This window comes from Musca vetustissima, unplaced genomic scaffold (assembly GCF_032173495.1).
Source record: "Musca vetustissima isolate MV318-11 ecotype Yass unplaced genomic scaffold, APGP_CSIRO_Mvet_v1 utg3607, whole genome shotgun sequence".
Lineage (NCBI taxonomy): Eukaryota > Metazoa > Arthropoda > Insecta > Diptera > Muscidae > Musca > Musca vetustissima.
The window spans coordinates 122,401-142,923 of record NW_026875955.1 but is presented as its reverse complement, the minus strand read 5'-3'; the positions used below and the strand labels follow the sequence as shown (position 1 = coordinate 142,923).

Here is a 20,523-nt window from a genome sequence, read left to right as displayed (position 1 = left end):
GGTTAACAATAAAAACTACATCAACATTGTCGTGGTCTTCGACGTTGTCGCTATAGTCATCAACAGCATACCTTACAGCAGCATACATGCATACGCACACACAAAGACACGCACACACACAATCGCACACTCACACATCAGCAAAGAACATTATCCTGCTGCAAGGCTACAGCAATCCGGAATGTTTTAAATATTACTGATGTTGTTGCTGTCGGTCGGTCGTTCGGCGAGTGTGTGTGAGTAGGTTTGTTTTTTTTGCGAAAAAAGCTTTTAATGTGAGAAGATTAAAATAAGACCCTCTCCTTCTCTTGGTCATACAACCATCAACGGAAACATCGCGATCTGAAATAAAAGCTTCGAAGAATGCTGAGTGCTATAAAAATGGATTTTAAAGATAGTCAATACTCGGCATACACATTCACACAATCATTCATTCAACCAGGCAGTCAGCCAACCAGCCTTCTTGATAATACGGCCACCACATGTGGCGAATATCAGATAAGCTGCTGAAAAGAAGAAAAAAATACTTGGCCAAGGCTATATAGTATTTGCCCGAACCATCGTGATGTTGTTCGTGGTGGTTTTTTGAGTACTGAAGAAATCATTCACATCATTCACAAATGTCCATGAAATCACAAGCATTTGGTTTACCGAGTAGTGTGTGCGCACACTCACACATCAGCAAAGAACATTATCCTGCTGCAAGGCTACAGCAATCCGGAATGTTTTAAATATTACTGATGTTGTTGCTGTCGGTCGGTCGTTCGGCGAGTGTGTGTGAGTAGGTTTGTTTTTTTTTTTTTGCGAAAAAAGCTTTTAATGTGAGAAGATTAAAATAAGACCCTCTCCTTCTCTTGGTCATACAACCATCAACGGAAACATCGCGATCTGAAATAAAAGCTTCGAAGAATGCTGAGTGCTATAAAAATGGATTTTAAAGATAGTCAATACTCGGCATACACATTCACACAATCATTCATTCAACCAGGCAGTCAGCCAACCAGCCTTCCATCCATCCAGTCCGACAGACAGAATATCGAAGATGGGTAACTGAAAAAAAAAACAAAAACAACATAAACTGTGAGCTACATTGATGCCGCACTCTTGATAATACGGCCACCACATGTGGCGAATATCAGATGAGCTGCTGAAAAGAAGAAAAAAATACTTGGCCAAGGCTATATAGTATTTGCCCGAACCATCGTGATGTTGTTCGTGGTGGTTTTTTGAGTACTGAAGAAATCATTCACATCATTCACAAATGTCCATGAAATCACAAGCATTTGGTTTACCGAGTAGTGTGTGCGAGTGTAAATGTGTGTGCAAAGAGGAGTGTATGAATTTTTACACACACACACACACACACCATCAATGGCGATATATGCGAACTCACTCACATTGGCTAAATATTTAAATACCCATATTCCAAATGATTACGAATGTATAACGTTTGAAAATTGTGGTCTTGGTTTTCATGTTGTTGTTGCTTGCTGGTGGTGTTGGTGTTGGCATCTTAAACGGTTAACGCCAATAAGAGAGGGGGATATTTCTCGTGTATTTGTTGAAGGATGTGTCAAGTGTTGGTGTGTGTGTGTAAATGTGTGCTTTATGCATTTAATGGGAATTGAGGGTGGTGGGGACGAATGATTGAAAGTGTTAAATATGCAAATAGTGCTAATTCCGTTTTTACCGAATAACCTAAATATTTATATTTAAATTCAACTGCAAAATGGGTTAAAAATTGTTTAATCGCAAAGATGCAGATGTTGCTTAGAGAAGTACAAGGAGAGTTTAAATGGAAATATTTTTGAATATATTGATACCTCCAAAGCGTAGTCATGATTATTAATTGGGATTTATTTATTAATATTTTTAAGGGAGTACTAGAGCTATATGTGCATTGTTTTGTGTGCATCTTAGAGATAAAATAGTGTATTTTTTAATAATAATTGTTGTGGGATTATTAGAGCTAAGAGGGTGGATAATTAAATACAGTTTTTAAGAGAGATTCTTGAAGGTACAAGTAATTTTTGAATACTATTTTGTTAGGGACTTCCAGCAGTACATACGTGGATTTTAAGCAATATTTTCAAGGGGCCCTTTTGGAGGTATAAGCGTATATGTTATAATAATATTTTTGGAGAACAATAGTAACATTAAAAAAAATGAGGAACTACTGAAGATACAAGAGTGGATTTTGTACAATATGTTTTTGTAGGCTTTTAAAAAATTTTATAAGGTCCTTAAAGAGGTTTAAAGGTGGATTTAAATACATATTTTGTAAGAACCTTTCAGTGCCTTAGGCATAGATTTTTTAAATAACCAATAAAGGCTTTAGGCGTACACCTATCAAAGCAAATTTCCGTGTTTAAGGCGTCGATTTTTTAAATAAAGTTTTAAATATTTTTCAAGGGCTTTAGGCGTGGACCTACCTAAGATAATTTTAGTAGTTTAAAGTTTTTTATAATATATTTTTAGAGGGCTTTCTCAGTTATTGTATTTTTTCAAAACTATGTTTAAAGCTCTTTCTCAAAAAATTGCGTGAATTTTAAAAAATATATTTTTAAAGGAAATTCTCAACCAAAGACGTGTATTTTTAAAGAATTTTTTTGCAAAGGATATTCCGAACAAAATGAGTGAATTTTTGAAGAATTTTTTTTTCAAAGGACATTCCGAACCAAAGGCGTGGATTTTTAAAGAATATTTTTTCAAGAAAATTCCGAACCAAAGGCGTGGATTTTTAAAGAATTTCTTTTTCAAAGGACATTCCGAACTAAAGGCGTGGATTTTTAAAGAATCTGTTTTTCAAAGGACATTCCGAACCAAAGGCATGGGTTTTTAAAGATTTGTTTTCAAATGGCATTCCGAACCAAACGCCTGGATTTTTAAAGATTTTTTTAAATTACATTCCGAACCAAACGCGTGGATTTTTAAAGAATTTTTTTCAAAGGACATTCCGAACCAAAGGCGTGGATTTTTAAAGATTTTTTTTCAAAGGACATTCCGAACTGAAGGCGTCGATTTTTAAAGAATTTTTTTTCAAAGGACATTCTGAACTAAAGTCGTGGATTTTTAAAGAATTTTTTTCAAAGGACATTCCGAACCAAAGTCGTGGATTTTTAAATATTTTTTTCCAAGGACATTCCGAACCAAAGTCGTGGATTTTTAAAGAATTTTTTCCAAGGACATTCCGAACCAAAGTCGTGGATTTTTGTTCAAAGAACATTCCGAACCAAAGTCGTGGATTTTTGTTCAAAGGACTTTCCGAACCAAAGGGGTGAATTTGTAAAGAATTTTTAACAAAGGGCATTCCGAACCAAAGGCGTGGATTTTTAAAGAATTCGGAACCAAAGTCGTGGATTTTTAAATATTTTTTTTCAAAGGACATTCGAACCCAATGCGTGGATTTTTAAAAAATTTTTTTCAAAGGGCATTCCCAACCAAAGGCCTATTTTTTTAAAGAATTTTTTTTCAAAGGACATTCAGAACCAAAGGCGTGGATTTTTTAAGATTTTTTTTTTCAAAGGACTTTTCGAACCAAAGGCGTGGATGTTTAAAAAATTTTTTTCAAAGGAGTTTTCGAACCAAATGCGTGGATTTTTAAAGAAAATATTTAACAGACTTTAATTGATAAATCTTATAGTCTTAAATATAAATTTTGCAGGACATTCAGAGTATAAAGGGCGGATTTTGGGTCATTTTCAGAAGAGTTTTCCAGACAAAAGTGTGGATTTCTTCCAACGTATCTTCAAACCCATAGGACGAGATTTATTAAAACATTTTTATAAAGCGATATGTAAACACTTTTAAATATTATTTTTCTAAGGGCTTTTTAACGCCTACATTGCTGATTTTTAAAAGGATTTCAGTGTCTAAAGCGTGAGCCTTAAATAATATTTTTCAAGAGACTTTTTGAGCTTTAATTGCAGATTTATTAATAATATTCAGCTAAGAAATTATAAGAGCTCAAAACTTCAATTTTAAAATCAATTTGTTTCAAAGTTCAGATTCTAAATCGTAAATTTTTGAGGAACATTTTTAAGGACTTTCGGAAGCAAGAACTTTCTTTTTAACGACAGTTTTTAAAGCCAAAAGAGTAAAGGTGTAATGGTGTAATGGTTATTATTTAAGGAAGGAGTCAAAACTTTTGCTTTCTTAGCCATATTGTATAAAGGAATTTCAACATCATAAGTGCGGATTCCAAAGCAAATCTTAGTAAGGACTTTCAGAGCCAAGAAAATGGTATCCTAAGCCCACACGCAGAGAAGGATTATGGTTGCAGCAACTATATTCGAAGAGCATAATGTTATGGTTGGGATATGGCTGCGGCAACCATAGTACTATGTTGAAGCAACCATATTATATACAGAACATTTTTGACATAAAATTTAAGTTTTTAACAACATAATGGTCACTGTAAAAATAGTTGTTGTTCTCTTCCAAACATACTGTTGTTCCCAACTAACCATGTAATGGTTGCCCCCAACCATTTATTGTTCTTCAAGTAATCATACCATGTTCATGCGAAACCATACTGTGGTTCCCATATAAACATAATATTGTTCTAAATAATCATACCATGGCTATGAAATAACCATGTTATTGTTCAATGTAACCATACTATCTAACCATGTTATAATTCAGGATAACATAATATGGTTACATGCATTAAATTACCTGTGAATAAAATACATTATTTATTTATAACAAATTTTATTTTATTTAATACATATACATATATACATTTTACGACAAATCAATTTAAAAAATAAATTATTTTCTTTATATATACAAACGTTACTTACATAAGGAGATTCAAGGCATTTTATGTTAACCGATAGAAAAATGTCCTCGTAATCGATAGGGAACGCACGGTAGTGAGCAGCAAAACCGTGATTTAAAAAAGCCATAAAAACCATTCTTAAAGAAAAGACTTACTTGCTTGGTGTAAGACTTTGCAAATTTCAACAGTGGTGGGAACAATTATGTCTTGTGAGGAATTTAAGAATGTTTCTTCTCCAATGCAGGATATTGCTTGGCGGCAGCTGTGAAATGTTCTGTTGATGGCGTTTCTCTAATTCTATCAGAATCTGTAGAGTTCGTATTGGATACACAAACGTCAGCATCTATGAAAATTAGAATTTAAAAAATATTAGAATTTTATAATTATAAATAAAGTTTCTTTTTACTAATACTTACTTGATTGTTTAATGCCTAGAACAAAATCGGTAGATCCAATAAATTGACTAACAAAATCGGAAAAAAATGCTTGGTTTTATCTTAAATCCCTTAGAGAGAACGTCTACATCAACATCTCCACCTAAACTGTAGCTTCTTCGAACTGCAATGAAAACACAACAAAAATAATAACGTAATAAAACAGACAATTTTGATTGCTTCCACATTTTGCGTTTGTTTTATCAATCTTCTTATATTTACCTTCATCCAAGAACAATTTGTAATTGTTAACTCCGTCAAAGCTAACACAAATAATCTCCTTTTTATCACCAAAAATTGTTTTAATAAACTTTAAACCTTTCACTTTTTGATTTTGTTAAAAACACAACCTTCTCACACAAAAAGAACAGAACAACTGAAGTTAATTCTGTTCTTTTTTTGCAAGCAAAAAACATAACGGGACTCTCATCAAGGAATGCACACATTTGTATGCATGTATGTTTGAAAATGAAGAACCATTGCGTAACAATAACCAGTACATGGTTGCAATAAAAATATCGTGATTGATTTCAAAAATGATATTATTGCAGACCAACGAATACACAAAATATGCATGAAAATACATGAATACGTAGTGTATTTTATAAAACATAATATGATTGCATTAAAAAACTTATTGTTGTCACCGAATAGCAACATACCAAATGACAATGTTATTATTCCTTCTAATCATATCATGTTTAATGCTCGTAAGATTCTGATAATTACATTATGGAAAACAAAAATCGGCCACAGTATCTTTGCTTACAACCATGTAAATGGTTTGTAACCATAAAATACTTTTTTGATGCAAAAAAGTATTGTATCGGCAACTATGAAATAGTTTCTCTGATAATTGTATAGTTTTTCAAAGTAACCATACTTCAGATTTTTTAATGAACAACATTGTTGCGACAAAATATTGATCAGATTTTTATTGTAGAAATAATGATGTGGTTGAAACAAATAAAAACATGCTTGAGGAAAGAATAGTATGACTGCAGCAAATATTGAGTGATTGCGGTGAAAATGTTCAACTATATTTTTTCTCTGCGTGCACATTTTGTAAAGGGCTGTATTTAAATACATTTATAATGTTTCAATGCTATGTATTTTTTATACTCTTAGATTCATATAAATTAGTTTCTCTATTTTTAAACGACATTCAGATCCATAGGAGTGAATTAAAAAAAGAACAAGAATACATTCCTTTAATCTTTCAAAGTATGTTGACTTTAAAATCCATTATAGACATTTAATGAGTATTTGGGGTAAACTATGAGTACCATGGATTCCTTTTTTTGCTATAATGTATCAAGGAATTTTCACAGGAGCCATAATCCATGAGTGTCGATTTTTAAAATTAGTTTTTCCAAAATTTTTATATCATGCTAAAATATGACATATTTTTCATTCCAATGTGTTTTTCTTTTTTGCAAAAAACGAACCTCATAAAAAGTGTTTCATTTTAATTACCCTACAAATGTTAGAGATGTAATTGGATTCATTGATTTTTTTTCCCGTAAAGTTGTTCCATTCGGTTCACATACGCCATGTCATGACATTAATGGGAATGTTTGTTCGACACTCTCAATAAAAAATAACAAAAAAATACTTTCAGGTTATTAGAACTACACAGAAATTCTACAATAGAAACATGATATTTTAATATGTCAAAGACACGCACGTTAGCTGCGAAGAGTTTTCTTAATGAAATTTCCAATTTGTAATTAACTACTACAAAAAAAACAAACTTTAATATATTAAATCTAAGAAAAAAAAAATGGAAAACAAAAAAGTCTTCTGAATAAAATTTGAATACCAAAATAGGCAAAAACAGAACAATGACTTTTGCACGCATGCACCAACCAACCATTTGAAACACTTTATTCATTCATGTCAATTAGTTAAACGAAATTGGTGTTGGCATTTTTCTTGAAATGTTGTGTTTTTTCGCACAGGTATTTAATGTGATATATTAAACTCATGTTTTTGTATGTGTTTTCTTTTCATATTTTCCAGTTCCACCGGAGAAACCAGCCATTTACAAACCCATACGCCATGAAAAGGTCAGCAATGTGGAATCGTTTAATGAAGGCAATGATATTGTGCTGATATGTGAAGTGTCTGGTGGTAAGTTTGAAAATGTTTTTATTTTTTCTGTATTCGTAATTTAATTGTTATCTTTAATATTTTTAATTTAACATATTGCTATTTTTCCTATTTAAATGTGTTTATTTATTTTTTTTTTTGTCTCTGCCTCTAACGATAACAAATTAATTTTTGGTTTGCCATTCTAATGCCCAGCAAGCACCACGTGTGCATAAAAATTGATTAGAATTGTAAATGTTATTTTGTGGTATATATAAAATATATAGCGTGTTATTTTATTTTTAGTTTTTTTATATGTATATTTTGAAAATTTAATTTACCAGAAATATGACCGCATAATAACCAGCTATTTTGGTCAAACACAATCGTGGTAGTGTTAGTCCGACATGCTAAACCCCCAAATTGTGTATATGCTTAGAATTGGAATTAATTAAAAATCCAGTTAAAAATACCAAAAATAAAAATAAAAACACACACAGGACACGTAAAACATGAATTAGTTGTATAAAAATAAAAATAATAACAACTCTATAAATTTTATTTATTATTGTTGTTTTTAATTGAAGCATAAAAAGTAGCCGAACAAAAAACACAAAACATAACAAAAATGATTTTTGGTTTACTTGACTTCTGTATGGGAAACCAAAAACTCAATACTTTATTATTTTCTACAACATATTCGTTTTTGTTTAAAATTTTATCAATTTTATGCAGCCAATAAAATATTTTTGTTGTGATTTTTTTTTTGTAGAAATAAACAATTGATTTTTTACCACATAATTTTTCTAAACAAATTTAATTGCCTGATTTTTGTGTAATTGTTTCTTTTTTTTTGGTTGTGGCAACTTGTAAAGCCATAATTAATAATATTTATATTGCAAATTGCAATGATTAGTTTTTAATTAAGGGTCATAGTAATCGAATATGTATGAAATTCTATAATTTTTAAACCCAGAAACATCAGTTAAGTATTAGGAAATATTTTCACAGCCTATTAGGTATAGAGGATATTATTCTGTGAAGGAAAAAATCGGATATCAGATATATTTCCTATACAAAAACACCGTCAGAAAATTTTGATAGATTTTTTCTTTTTTAGTAAAAAAATCTTAAGAAAAAATAAAATTTTTACTCTTTTGGGACTGCAAGGGGATTAAATATTGTGAGTTCCTTCCATATGACCAAACGCTAAATTTTTATCACAACAACTGGACCGTTTGAAGACAGCAATTGACCAGAAACTTCCAGAAGAGAGGTGTCATGTTCCACCAGGACAACTCTAAGCCACACACATCTACAGTGACTCGCCTGAAAATTGGGGAGCTTGTTTGGGAAGTTTTAATGCATCCGCCATACAGTCCGGACTTGGCACCAAGTGATTATCACCTTTTTCTTCTATTGCATTTTTTTAATGATAAAAAATTGGTATATAGGGAGGATTGTTAAAATCGACTACTAGAGTTTTTTGTAAATAGAGAGCAGGACTTCTATGAGAGAGACATTATGAAGTTACCTTTAAAATGGCAACAAATTTTGTATCTTTAAACGGATTTAAACCATATTTTTCGGATAAAAAGCCACAATCTGCAGTGGAGGAATTTTGTCTGCAGAAAAAAATCACACCTTTAAAAGCTGTCTGTGCAACTCTGAAATATCAAACCTTACACATATGTTAGAAGAAGGTACATTCGAACCATGTCATGTAAATTTACATGTAGGTCTTCAGCTTATTGGGAACCCAACATGCCTAATTATAGGTGGGCCTGGAAATATTGGACAACTATTCAATTACTTAGAATTCCAAAATATGAGAAAAAAGACATTATAAATGGGGGAAAATTCCTCGTTTTCGACCTGTCCGAAATTTTTAGAACTTGCATTTTGAGTTCCTCAAACCTTTATATGGCAAATATCAATATTTCTCTGGGCAAATTAAATACCAAATATGTATACTTAGTATTGGAAATATTTTTTGGAAGACATTTTATATTCCCCAAGAATACACAATGCATGTTACGAATATATTCACAAAGGGTTCAATATCTACACTTTTGGCTCTGTGTTCCTTTCTTAGAAAATGTTTTTGAAAATCCACGCCTCTCTCTCCGATAGAAAATCTTGAAAAAAAATGATTCCAATGAAAATATTCCCGATTTTAAGGAATATTTTCAAAGGACTATCATAAGTGTGGATATATTATCAAAGGACAGAAACGTAGAATTTTTAGTTAATACTTTCAATGTACTACCAAAGGTAGAAATGTAGGTTTTGAACACTACAAAGGGTATTATGATCTATAAAATAAATACTTCTTACTTTAGGCATTTGAAAAATGTTCCTTATATACTCCCTCGAAAAATAATCCAAAAAAGTCCCCGTTAGTATTGCTATTATAAAAAATTTTCTTTTTAAAAATTACGCTTATATAGTCATTTGAAAATAATATTAAGAAAGATAAACTTTTGGGAATTTTTTCTATAAGTAATCCTGGCTTCAGATAGCTCTTTCAAAAATGTGCTTTAAGGGGACCCCCCCCCCCCCCCATTCTCGAGGTTTTAAATCTTCAAATATATATGTGCAAAGTTACAAACCTGAACAAGCATTGGTATTGATTTACCAGCCCATTGAAAATCTTGAAAAATTAAAATCGAGAATGGGTGGGGTTCCCTTAAATATCTCAGACTTCATATAGTTCTTTACAAAATATTTTTGAAATACTCGTTTGCAAAATATATTTTTTTCAATCGATAATCCAGCCTTTGGACAGTTGTTTTTTTTTTAAATTATGCTGAAAATAATATTCCTTATATAGTCTAGTATACACAAAGGCCTTGGAAAACTGTTATTTAAATAATCTTCAGATTGGATGTTTGTCCACGGTATTGAAGTAAGAGGTAGTTTATTTCATCTATCAACTAATTTTCCATTTTTGCCAATTTTTTATGTTTATTATTATTGGCAGCTTTAACCTAGACCCACATTTGATATTTGTCCCACATTTTGCAATTTTATATGATCTTCCATGTTTTATCTCATTCAAAATTATATTTCCATCTTCTTCCTTCACACTTCTTTATAATATTCATGCGTTTCTTTATTCTTTTCCCCCTCCAAACATCATTCCATCCTTCGATAATCCTTAATGAACTACTAGTTACGGTTACAATACATCGGCAATTAGTTAGCAGTAGATCAGAGAGTGTTGAACGACATCAATTTTTTGTAGTAACATCATTTGGCAAATAACTAACAATAACCACGAATTCTATGCAGACAACAAGAACAGGGAGGCTGGCTAGCTGGCAGGCAGGTCAAGCAATGTGTAGGAATATAAAAACGAAAACAAAATATAGAAACAACAAAAATAAAAATAAAACATGAACTGTGTTTGAACTTAACTAACCTAGATGAACTGGAAACAAACAGTTGTCAGTCTTGTCGTATGGCCAATAGAGCAGAGTTCACCAGAATGGAATAACAAACTGAACAGTAGCAACAGCAACAACAATAAAAAAACAGAATAACAATTCTGGTAAATGATGTTAGTTGCTTCAATGGTTGGTCGAATCGACTTGTGTCAAACCCCAACCACCCATCCAATACTTCTTCTTCAGAGTATTCATTGATCCAAACAGCTGGCATAGAATAAAGGATATCTTTTGTTTATGGCAATTCTATTTTCTTGTTGTTGTTGCTGTGTTATTGTTGTTATTTGTCCATCTCCACTGTGTAACTGTTGTTATCTTAATTTAGTGAATGTCTACAATTGATGTAGACGGACTGACTAGCAAAAAGTACAACGGATTGTATACGAATTTTGTTATGCAGTTATGTTCGTGTGTATTTTTGTTGTATAAATATTTTTTGTTATTTTTTATCCTTGTTTCAAAATTTTCTTTCCATCATTGTCTTGTTTATTTTCCTTTCATTTTTTTTTCATTGTTGCTCTATTTCCTAATGTTTACTTACTCTGATACATTTTTTTCTCAATCACTCTCTCCCTTGTCATTTCTTTTGCAGGACGTCCATTGCCGAATGTTACATGGTATTTGGATAATACGGTGATTGATGAATCGTTTGAACATCGTCCGGACGGTAAGACTGTTAACCACTTGTCATATCCAAATGTTGGACGACAACATTTGAATGCCAGATTAGTTTGTGTGGCCAGCAATACGAATTTAACTCCACCGAACAACAAAGTGGTCATACTGGATGTCAACTGTAAGTATCGATTTTTGGTGTGGTGTGGTGTATGTACATATTTATGCTTTATGTTGAGTTTAAGGTTGGACAGAGTGTGTGTGTGTGTTTGATTGAGTAAATGTATGCATATATGGGTATTTAAGTAAACGATTTTGTTCGTTTACTAGAACTGCAGGCTATCGGAATGAATGAATGTATGTAGGTATAAATGAACGAGTTGTTCATATTGATGTGTGATATAACAAGGCTATGCTTGTTATGTCCTCGTTTAATCCTCTTCTTCGTATTTATCTGTGATTGCATTCGCTTGTGGGTCATTCACATAATATGTTGATTTTTTGTTAGTCAATTCATATTGCTGTAGATGATAGGGCTTTAATTGTGATTTTTTTTAAATTTGAGGTGTTTATAAAAACAAGTAAAACTTGCATTAAATTTGGTCGGGCCGGGACATTCAAAATCCCTAACATCGATTGGGACATGTCTATGGGGTTTATGTAAATTTTAGGTAGATTTGACATCCAATGAAAACCCTCAGTATCAAAGAATATTCAATTTGTCCCTAAGATACTGAATAATTGGGAATATCGTTATATCGGGCCTAACTCGAAACTTAAGACAATACTGACAATTTTTGGTAGGCAGATGTTTTATATAATTTGCTACTACAGCCCTGTTGGTTGTCAAATACCGTCATTTGTGAAGAATCATAATATAAGGGCTACCCTGAAAAATATACCAATATTTTGTGAAGGGAGATATATATCATCGACAACAATTCCTTTTTTAGCTTAGTCTTCAATTTTTAAAACTTCAAATATTCAATCAGTTTTCAAAAACATTTATTCAAATATAACTTTTTAATAACCTACCCATCTAATCACTCTGTGATTAATTAATTTCTGTTTTACAGTTTATTTACCTACTTTTATTTAATGACTGTCTATTGACCTCTGAACCACAATAGACCCTCACTGAAAATAAAAAAAAAAAAACAATACAACAGTTGTTGTTGCATTCCAACAAGCAAAAAAAAAACACAATTCTCTAAAAAATCGCGTGACATTTAAAACTTATTTTGCAATTTTGTTGTATTTGCACTATTCCATCACCATACAACAAAACGAAACTAAAGGAGGGAAACAAAAAAACAGATATTCAAAACAAAAACCCATCATTGTAAGATCTTATTCACTGCAGTGTCTGTACGGATGCATTCTGCCAACAGTATGCGTGCTTCTGATGTTAAAGTTTAAGTGTCAACATTCAGACATTTCGTGTTCACATAAAATTTATTATTTCATTCATGCAAAATGAACTCAAACTAACGAACCAATGATCGAAACACCACATAGCACGTTTGTCATGTGGTTAAGGCATGGCGTGACGTTTTCCGTTTTTTTACAGTTAAGCCGTGAATTAAGTTTAGCTTTTAATAATCAACATCGGTCGATAACTTTGTTTAAAGAAGGTTAATCGTTTTGTAGTTATTTTTGCTTTTCAAAATAAATAAGCAAAAATAAATAAACGTAAACAAATGTTGTGTGTCTGATGTTGTCCAATAGGCTTAGGGAGTTTCAGTTGTCACTGAAATATTCGATAAATTTTCTATCTCAATTTAAAGATTTTGTAGATTGCCAATAAATGGAGAAAGTCGAATTAAGTTTTTATTTCTTATTCTTATAATTTATTTCTTTCTTTGTGAAATTCTGAAATTTCAACTTTAGATCGATTTTTACGTTCGATATCTAGTTGTAATTAATTCCGAGCTTGGAATTGTATTTTTTAATTTTTTTTAATTCCTTTAATTCCTAGTTTCAATCATTAATTTATAGGGTTACGGTAACAATACATCGGCAATTAGTTAGTAGAAGATCAGACAGTGTTGAACGACATGAATTTTTGTAGTAACATTATTTGGTAAATAACTATGAGTAACGACGAATTCTATGCCGACAACAAGAATTGGCAGGCTGAACGGCTGCCTGACAGTTCCGATCAGACAATTTGTAGGAATATAAAAACGAAAACAAAATATAGAATTAAAAAAAAAAACACATACACTGTGTTTGAACTTAACTAACCTAGACGAACTGGAAATAAACAGTAGTCAGTCCAGATCGATTTTTATTTGGGATATCTAGGTGCAATCAATGCCGATAGTTTTTACTTGATTTTTTTTATTCAGAAATTATGGATAGCTGTAGTGCTTGAAAAAAATTGTTTCCAAAACCTAGTTGAATTTCAATAGAAAAAATTGCTTTATATATTGGAGTCAGTCCTCAGTGTCTCGTGTTCGATAGAGTTTTGGTTGTTGTAAAAATAGAAATATCTTAGAAATACAAATTTCTTGATAATACATCTTAATTACCAGAAGGAACTAAGCTATCTAGCTAAATAGCCTATATCTGAGTTTGTTCTTTCATTGTCGCACACGATCAATAGCATTTTGCAAAGTTTGGATCCATTAGCTTCACCTGATGCTTTAATATTTTAAAATCTTGACATTTTTGTGGAGGTTGTACCAAAATAAATTATGTATACTAAATATATAACTGAATAATATAGGGTACTGCCGATTTCAAATGTTCCGGTGGAGTGCATATTAAAATTTGTCCTGTCGCTTCAAACATCTCGATCCCTTTATATGGCATTTGTTCTCTCTAAGCTTGTAGAAATTTGGTGTTCTTAGTGAATTCCTTCAGTCGCTTTACATCTGCTGCATTGTACGCACCCAATATTGTGTAAATGAGTTAAAAGGGTCCCATACAATATTAGATGTTATTATACTTCTAGCCTAATTTTTTAAGCGGCTTGGCTATATGTAGCCATTTTTAGAGGATACAAATTAAAGTGGTTGTAATATGTTACCCGAGGTTAAAAAAATCCGTGTAGAAAATATTCGATATAGGTACTGATTTCAAGAATTTAATGGTTCCAGCTGCATTTTTAAGCGCTTCTAATTGGAAAATATCTCTTACCAGGATATTTCCACATCGGTTACTGTTTTAGCATAGTCTTCAAATAAAAGGTCCAACCCAGTTTGGAAGTTCTAGATGCATTTTCAACTGGATGTAATTTGGCATTTGTGAACAATTTCTGTATCGGGATTTTTTTCTTCTATTTTGACACATCTCCAAATATAGAACCCGGCTCTTTTTCTGTATTTAAAATTTTTCATCCGCATTTACCAAATAGAAGCAGCTGTAATATAGAATTCCGCATATTGCATCTACAGAAAATTAACAATATAGTTCCGTATTTCGTGTTAGTTTAATGGGCACATAGGCTATTTTATGTATTTTGAAAGCCAACCTCTTGGTATAAAAGGTTCAGTCGGACTTAAGTCGGACCACGAAAATCAGACCACGTAGACCACGTAGGCCTAGAATACCTGTAGAAAGTCAGATACTTTATTTAGACCTTCTTAAAAAATACTTCTATCGATATCTATGATATGTAAAAGTCCTCTCCTTTCTATTCCACAAAAAATGCGTTTTTATACACGGCATCGGTACAGGTATTGGTGTAACCCCCATATAAGGGTACTTCCCAATATTGAATATTTTTCTTATTTATGACACGTTTTTCAACTAACTTGGCTGTAATTAAGTTCTCATTGTATATCACATGTCCGTACAAAAATTGTTAACATTGAACCAAGTTTCAGGGTATCTCCCACACAACGGTACCCCACAATATTCGTTATTTAGAGGATTTTGAACACGCGTTTCCCACGGAATTGGCTGTAATTTTGTATTTTGGATTCTTTATGCCTAGTACATCTCCATACTAAAAATTTTTAATATTGTCCCTATATACGGTACCTCACAATATTGGGTATTTTTGTGATTTTCGACACGTTTTTCAATCAAATTGGCTTGGGTTTTCATTGCATATTGAGCCAAGTACATATAACGATATCCCCACATATCTTTACTAAAAATGATTTCACTACCCAAAATATCAATATTGATTTCCGTTTTGGTATAGCCCCCATTGAACGCTAGTCCCCAATTATGTAATCATCGTTTTCTCACGTCATTTTCGGTATATTCAAGGTCCTATCATAACATGAGTTTTCTAATAGGAGCCCCATTTATTTTACATATTTTGAATTTCATCCTCATGGTTTAGGGCATAAAAAGTTCGGCTGGGCAGAACATAACATAATTTTAACTTGTTCTTTATAGGACTCAATTCAAATCCTTTTCAGAGTATTCAATGTATAGGTCTCTCCATATATAGAATGTCATGGCATTCCATGTACAGAGCTGTATATCAAAAGAAAAAAGGTGTGTGTGTTTCTGCTTAAACTCTGAATACAAGTGTTGGAATTTCTATCTATAGGAGACCATTGTAGGTCCTACCATTAGAAACTTTTTATAAGGTTTCCTTTCTATAGACCAGATTCCAAAGATCTTTCAAGAAAAAAAATATTTCTTCTGCCGAAGACCTCTTCTAAACATTTACAATAAACATATTTTAAGCCAATATAAAATTTCTTAATATTCTGACAAAAAATCATTTAGTTTCTTAGTCAAATTATTCTCAGTAAAGTAATTGGGCTTTTTAGAGTATTTTTTCGCTTCTTTTAACCAGTGTATGTATTTGCCTATTTTTTCCCAGACAATCATAAACCTACAAGTATCATCGAATCACTAAAACCAAACCAAAACCATATTTATGTAAACGTTTTAAAACCAAGTTCAACAACATATATAATTAATATTAATTTGTTGCTGCTTTTTTCTTCTTCTCTTGTTCTTTTTTCTAGTAAAACCGATTGCTGTACATATAATGACAAAAGACCGATTTGTTTCGGCCGATCGCACATATGACATCGAATGCAAGTCATCCGGTTCAAAACCACAAGCCGTCATTACATGGTGGAAGGGCAATAAACAATTAAAAAAGCTAACAAAAAATGTAAGTGAGCAAAAAAAAAAAACTAATAACAACAACAGCAATATACACACAAAGTAGAAGTGATAAGTAATGTTGTTATTTGCAGACAAAAAACAATAATTATTATGTTTTAAAAACAGACAATTACAAAAACCAATAAAACATTAAAAAAACTTAACAACATACTTTAGTTAGTTAAACAAAAAAAAGAACACACATAATACAATTGTGGGAGAAACCAATCTGCAATACTAGAAAATTAATGTAATATTAATGAAAACATGAAATAATTAGTTTAATTTAAATGAAATTAATTAGTTTTTGTAGCAATGTTTTTAACACCACTTTTTACATGGTTTTAAGTTATTACCCAGTTTTTTCATTCGTTTTATACCATCGACTGAATAGTGGCCACCGACACTAACAGCTGATGCTATTAAACGGGTCATTCATACAAACGATAATGATGAATAAGCGAGAGACACGAACGAATACTCAGACACACATACACCCACACAAAAGTGAAGAGAGCATGAAAATAGTGACATTAAATGAATACTCATAAAATCAAAATGACCCACATTAAGGACAACCCACTAACACAAATATACATCAGAGCAGCACATATTGTGACATATTGTCCTGCTCGGTGACTAATAATAGCCAGGGCACCACACTACACCACACCCCACCCCCCTCTCAGTCACCTTCACACCCACGCTGACACTTTCATTTATAATTTGCACACCCTTGACGCGCTCTATTCACACAGACCTTAATTGATAAAATGTCACTTTATGTGTGTGTGTGTTGTTGTTGTCTGCACTTTTCCTTTTTATAATAACAATAATAGTGGCCATTCATAAGTCACTGTGATAGTTTACTGTGTCAATAACTGCTGCCACTACTTATACTATGGTCGACAATATTCATTGAAAGTATTTTGTTAATTTACCATTGTTTCTGTTCTTAATTTCTTTTCATATATTTCCATGACCACCTTCCCCGCAACCATGTGTATTCCTCCCACCCATCCACCGGCAATGGGTGTCGTTTTAACAATACCACAATACATGTTTCCAGTTTAATGAACCCGACAATCAATCCTTAAGTATATTAACATTCACGCCTACCCGAGAAGATGATGGCAAATATTTAACATGTAGAGCGGAAAATCAATTTATTGAGAACAGTGCCATTGAGGATAAATGGCGTCTGGTTGTACACTGTAAGTATGAAATGAAAAAAAAAAAACAGTAAGGAAAGTAGTAAAGTCGGACGGGGCCGACTATATGATACCCTTCACCACTATGGATATATTAAACAGGACTATTAACATGAAATTGGATGAAATAAAATATGTGATATTTATCTAAATGTGAATCTACCTATGTATCCATAAGTTATATAAATCGACTTCAATCAAATATAAATAGGTTATCTGTTGGGCTATGTCTGTACTTCTAGAAAACGCAACTACGTAATTCTATGCTCAATTTTGTACGTTGTGCAAAATTTGATGTCAACCTGACTAGCATGAAGAGTTTGATGTCCAATTTACTTAAAATCGGGCGAAAATATATATGGAAGCTCTATCCAAATATATCGAAGGATATATAGGGACTTTGGTGCACCATTTACATGAAATCGGACGAAACTATATCTGAATCTGGGCCGATTTTCTCGAAACTGGGCAGACATCATTCTAGGCTCAATTCAGTACGTTATGCCAAATTTCCTGCAAATCGAAAGATATATAGGGACTTTGGGGCACCATTAACATGAAATCGGACGAAACTATATATGGGAGCTATATCTAAATCTGGACCGATTTTCGCGAAACTGGGCAGACATCATTCTAGCCTCAATTCAGTACGTTATGCAAAATTTCATGCAAATCGAAAGATATATAAGGACTTTGGTACACCATTTACCTTAAATCGGAGGAAGATATATACGGGAGCTATATCTAAATCTGAACCGATTTTCACGAAACTTTGCACACATCATTCTAGACTTAATTCAGTGCGCTATGCCAAATTTCGTGCAAATCGAAAGATATATAGGGACTTTGGTACGCCATTTACCAAAAATCGGCCGAAACTATATATGGGAGCTATATCTAAATCTGAACCGATTTTCACGAAACTTGGCACACATCTTTCGTGGCTCAATTCAGTACGCTATGCCAAATTTCATGCAAATCGAAAGATTTTCAGGGTCTAAAGTCCGTAAATCGGGCGAAACTATATATGGGAGCTATATATAAATCTGAACCGATTTTCACGAAACTTGGCACACATCTTTCGTGGCTCAATTCAGTACGCTATGCCAAATTTCGTGCAAATCGAAAGATTTTCAGGGTCTAAAGTCCGTAAATCGGGCAAAAATATATATGGGAGCTATATCTAAATCTGAACCGATTTTTCCCAATTCCAATAGGGTTCGTCCTTGGGCCAAACAAATGAGCTGTGCCAAATTTCATCCAAATCGGATCATAAATGCGACCTGTACTTTGTTTACAATTTAACATGGACAGACGGACGGACGGACGGACATGCATAAATCGACTCAGAAAGTGATTCTATGCATATTCCCAAAAGGAACCATGGGTCTATCTCGATTATTTTTGCCTGTTACAAACATATGCACAAAGACATAATACCCTGTACCACAGTGTGGTGAAGGGTATAAAATATATATATATATATTTATTTGCAAATTATTGAATATATATTAAATTTATTTTAACAAATATTTAAAACACTCGAATCGTATATATCAAATATTTTATAGAAATGATAACTGTATGCTATTTATTTAAAAATTGAAAGAAAGCCTATTTTGTAAAGGAGACCTTAAAGAACAACAGATTATAGAAGACTACCGTATATTGAAGATGTTCGGTAGGTCTCCGTTCCCTAACAGATATTTTCACGTTAGAAGTTCTCTGGAAATTTTTCAAATATAAGTCCTACAGAAGGTCATAGAGAAACAATAATTTCCCTGGAAATATTTTTATTGAAAATCTTTGGTAGGCTTTCTATCTACAGATGCCTCTTTACAGGTCATATACCTATAGAAGACCCCTGGAATATACCTATAGAATACCCCTAGAATATACCTATAGAAGACCCCTATCCTACAGAAGGTCATATAGAAACAATTAGCAATTTCTCCCAGGAAATATTTTTATTGAAAATCTTTGGTATGCTTTCTATCTACAGATGCCTCTTTACAGGTCATATACCTATAGAAGACCCCTGGAATATATTTCTACGGAGGACTTTGAAAATATGTTTTATATAAAATATTTACTGAAAAACTTTTAGCTTCGAAATATATAAGGAAATATTTTTTTAGTTAAAAATCTCCTGAAGGCGCCATCTAGATGTATTTTAAAGAGAGAAACTGAAGATATCTAGACGAGATTTTCGCTCTTCGCGATTGATTGAATGACTAGAAAAAACTTTGTCTGCAAACTATCTCTAAATAGTTTTTATTCATTTCAATTCCCCTCGAAGGCTTTCTTCATTTAGAAGACATCAGGACGAGATTCTCTCTCGATGGGCTCAGATAGGTATTGTGTAGAAGTTATTCAGAAATATTAGTTTTGTATTCTTTTGGAGATCGCTGGTAGATTTTCATTCTACCAGTGGCATGCAATTCGTTAAAAGCCAATTTATGGGTGACTTTCACATGATATTTTATATTGAAGACAGTCCTGGCGGACGTTTTAATTTCAGAATATATATTTTCTTTAGAATAAGTAATAAAATAAATAAATAAATCTTAACAGACTTCTTTCTCTAGTAGACCTGTGGAAGAGTTTCGTGTTTTAGAACACGGGTTTCTCTCTCCGTAAGACCTCAAAGCATCCAAAAACCTCAGTTCAATCTTCTGCGAAAATGCAAAATATCTCGGCTTAACATTTGAAGATCCACTGAAAATTTATTTAAAATACATCTGTGCAAGATTCTCGCAGGCATTCTATTGGAGTACATTGATAGGATTTATTTCGTTTTTCGAAAATACCTCTTGATGGGGTTCTCTCCCTAGAAGACCTCACATAAATCGTAA

General features: G+C 32.4%; 1 protein-coding gene across 1 annotated transcript in view; it reads left to right on the top strand.

Annotated features, from left to right (window-relative positions):
* Positions 1 to 20,523, top strand: part of LOC133338491 (neural cell adhesion molecule 2) — a gene marked incomplete at its 5' end in the record, with an annotated part of 112,518 nt that overhangs the window by 14,202 nt on the left and 77,793 nt on the right. The window contains 4 exons of the mRNA XM_061546659.1: positions 7,240 to 7,350; positions 11,350 to 11,553; positions 16,313 to 16,464; positions 17,527 to 17,671. Coding sequence (XP_061402643.1) covers positions 7,240 to 7,350; positions 11,350 to 11,553; positions 16,313 to 16,464; positions 17,527 to 17,671 — 612 coding nt within the window. The remainder of the gene's footprint in view (positions 1 to 7,239; positions 7,351 to 11,349; positions 11,554 to 16,312; positions 16,465 to 17,526; positions 17,672 to 20,523) is intronic.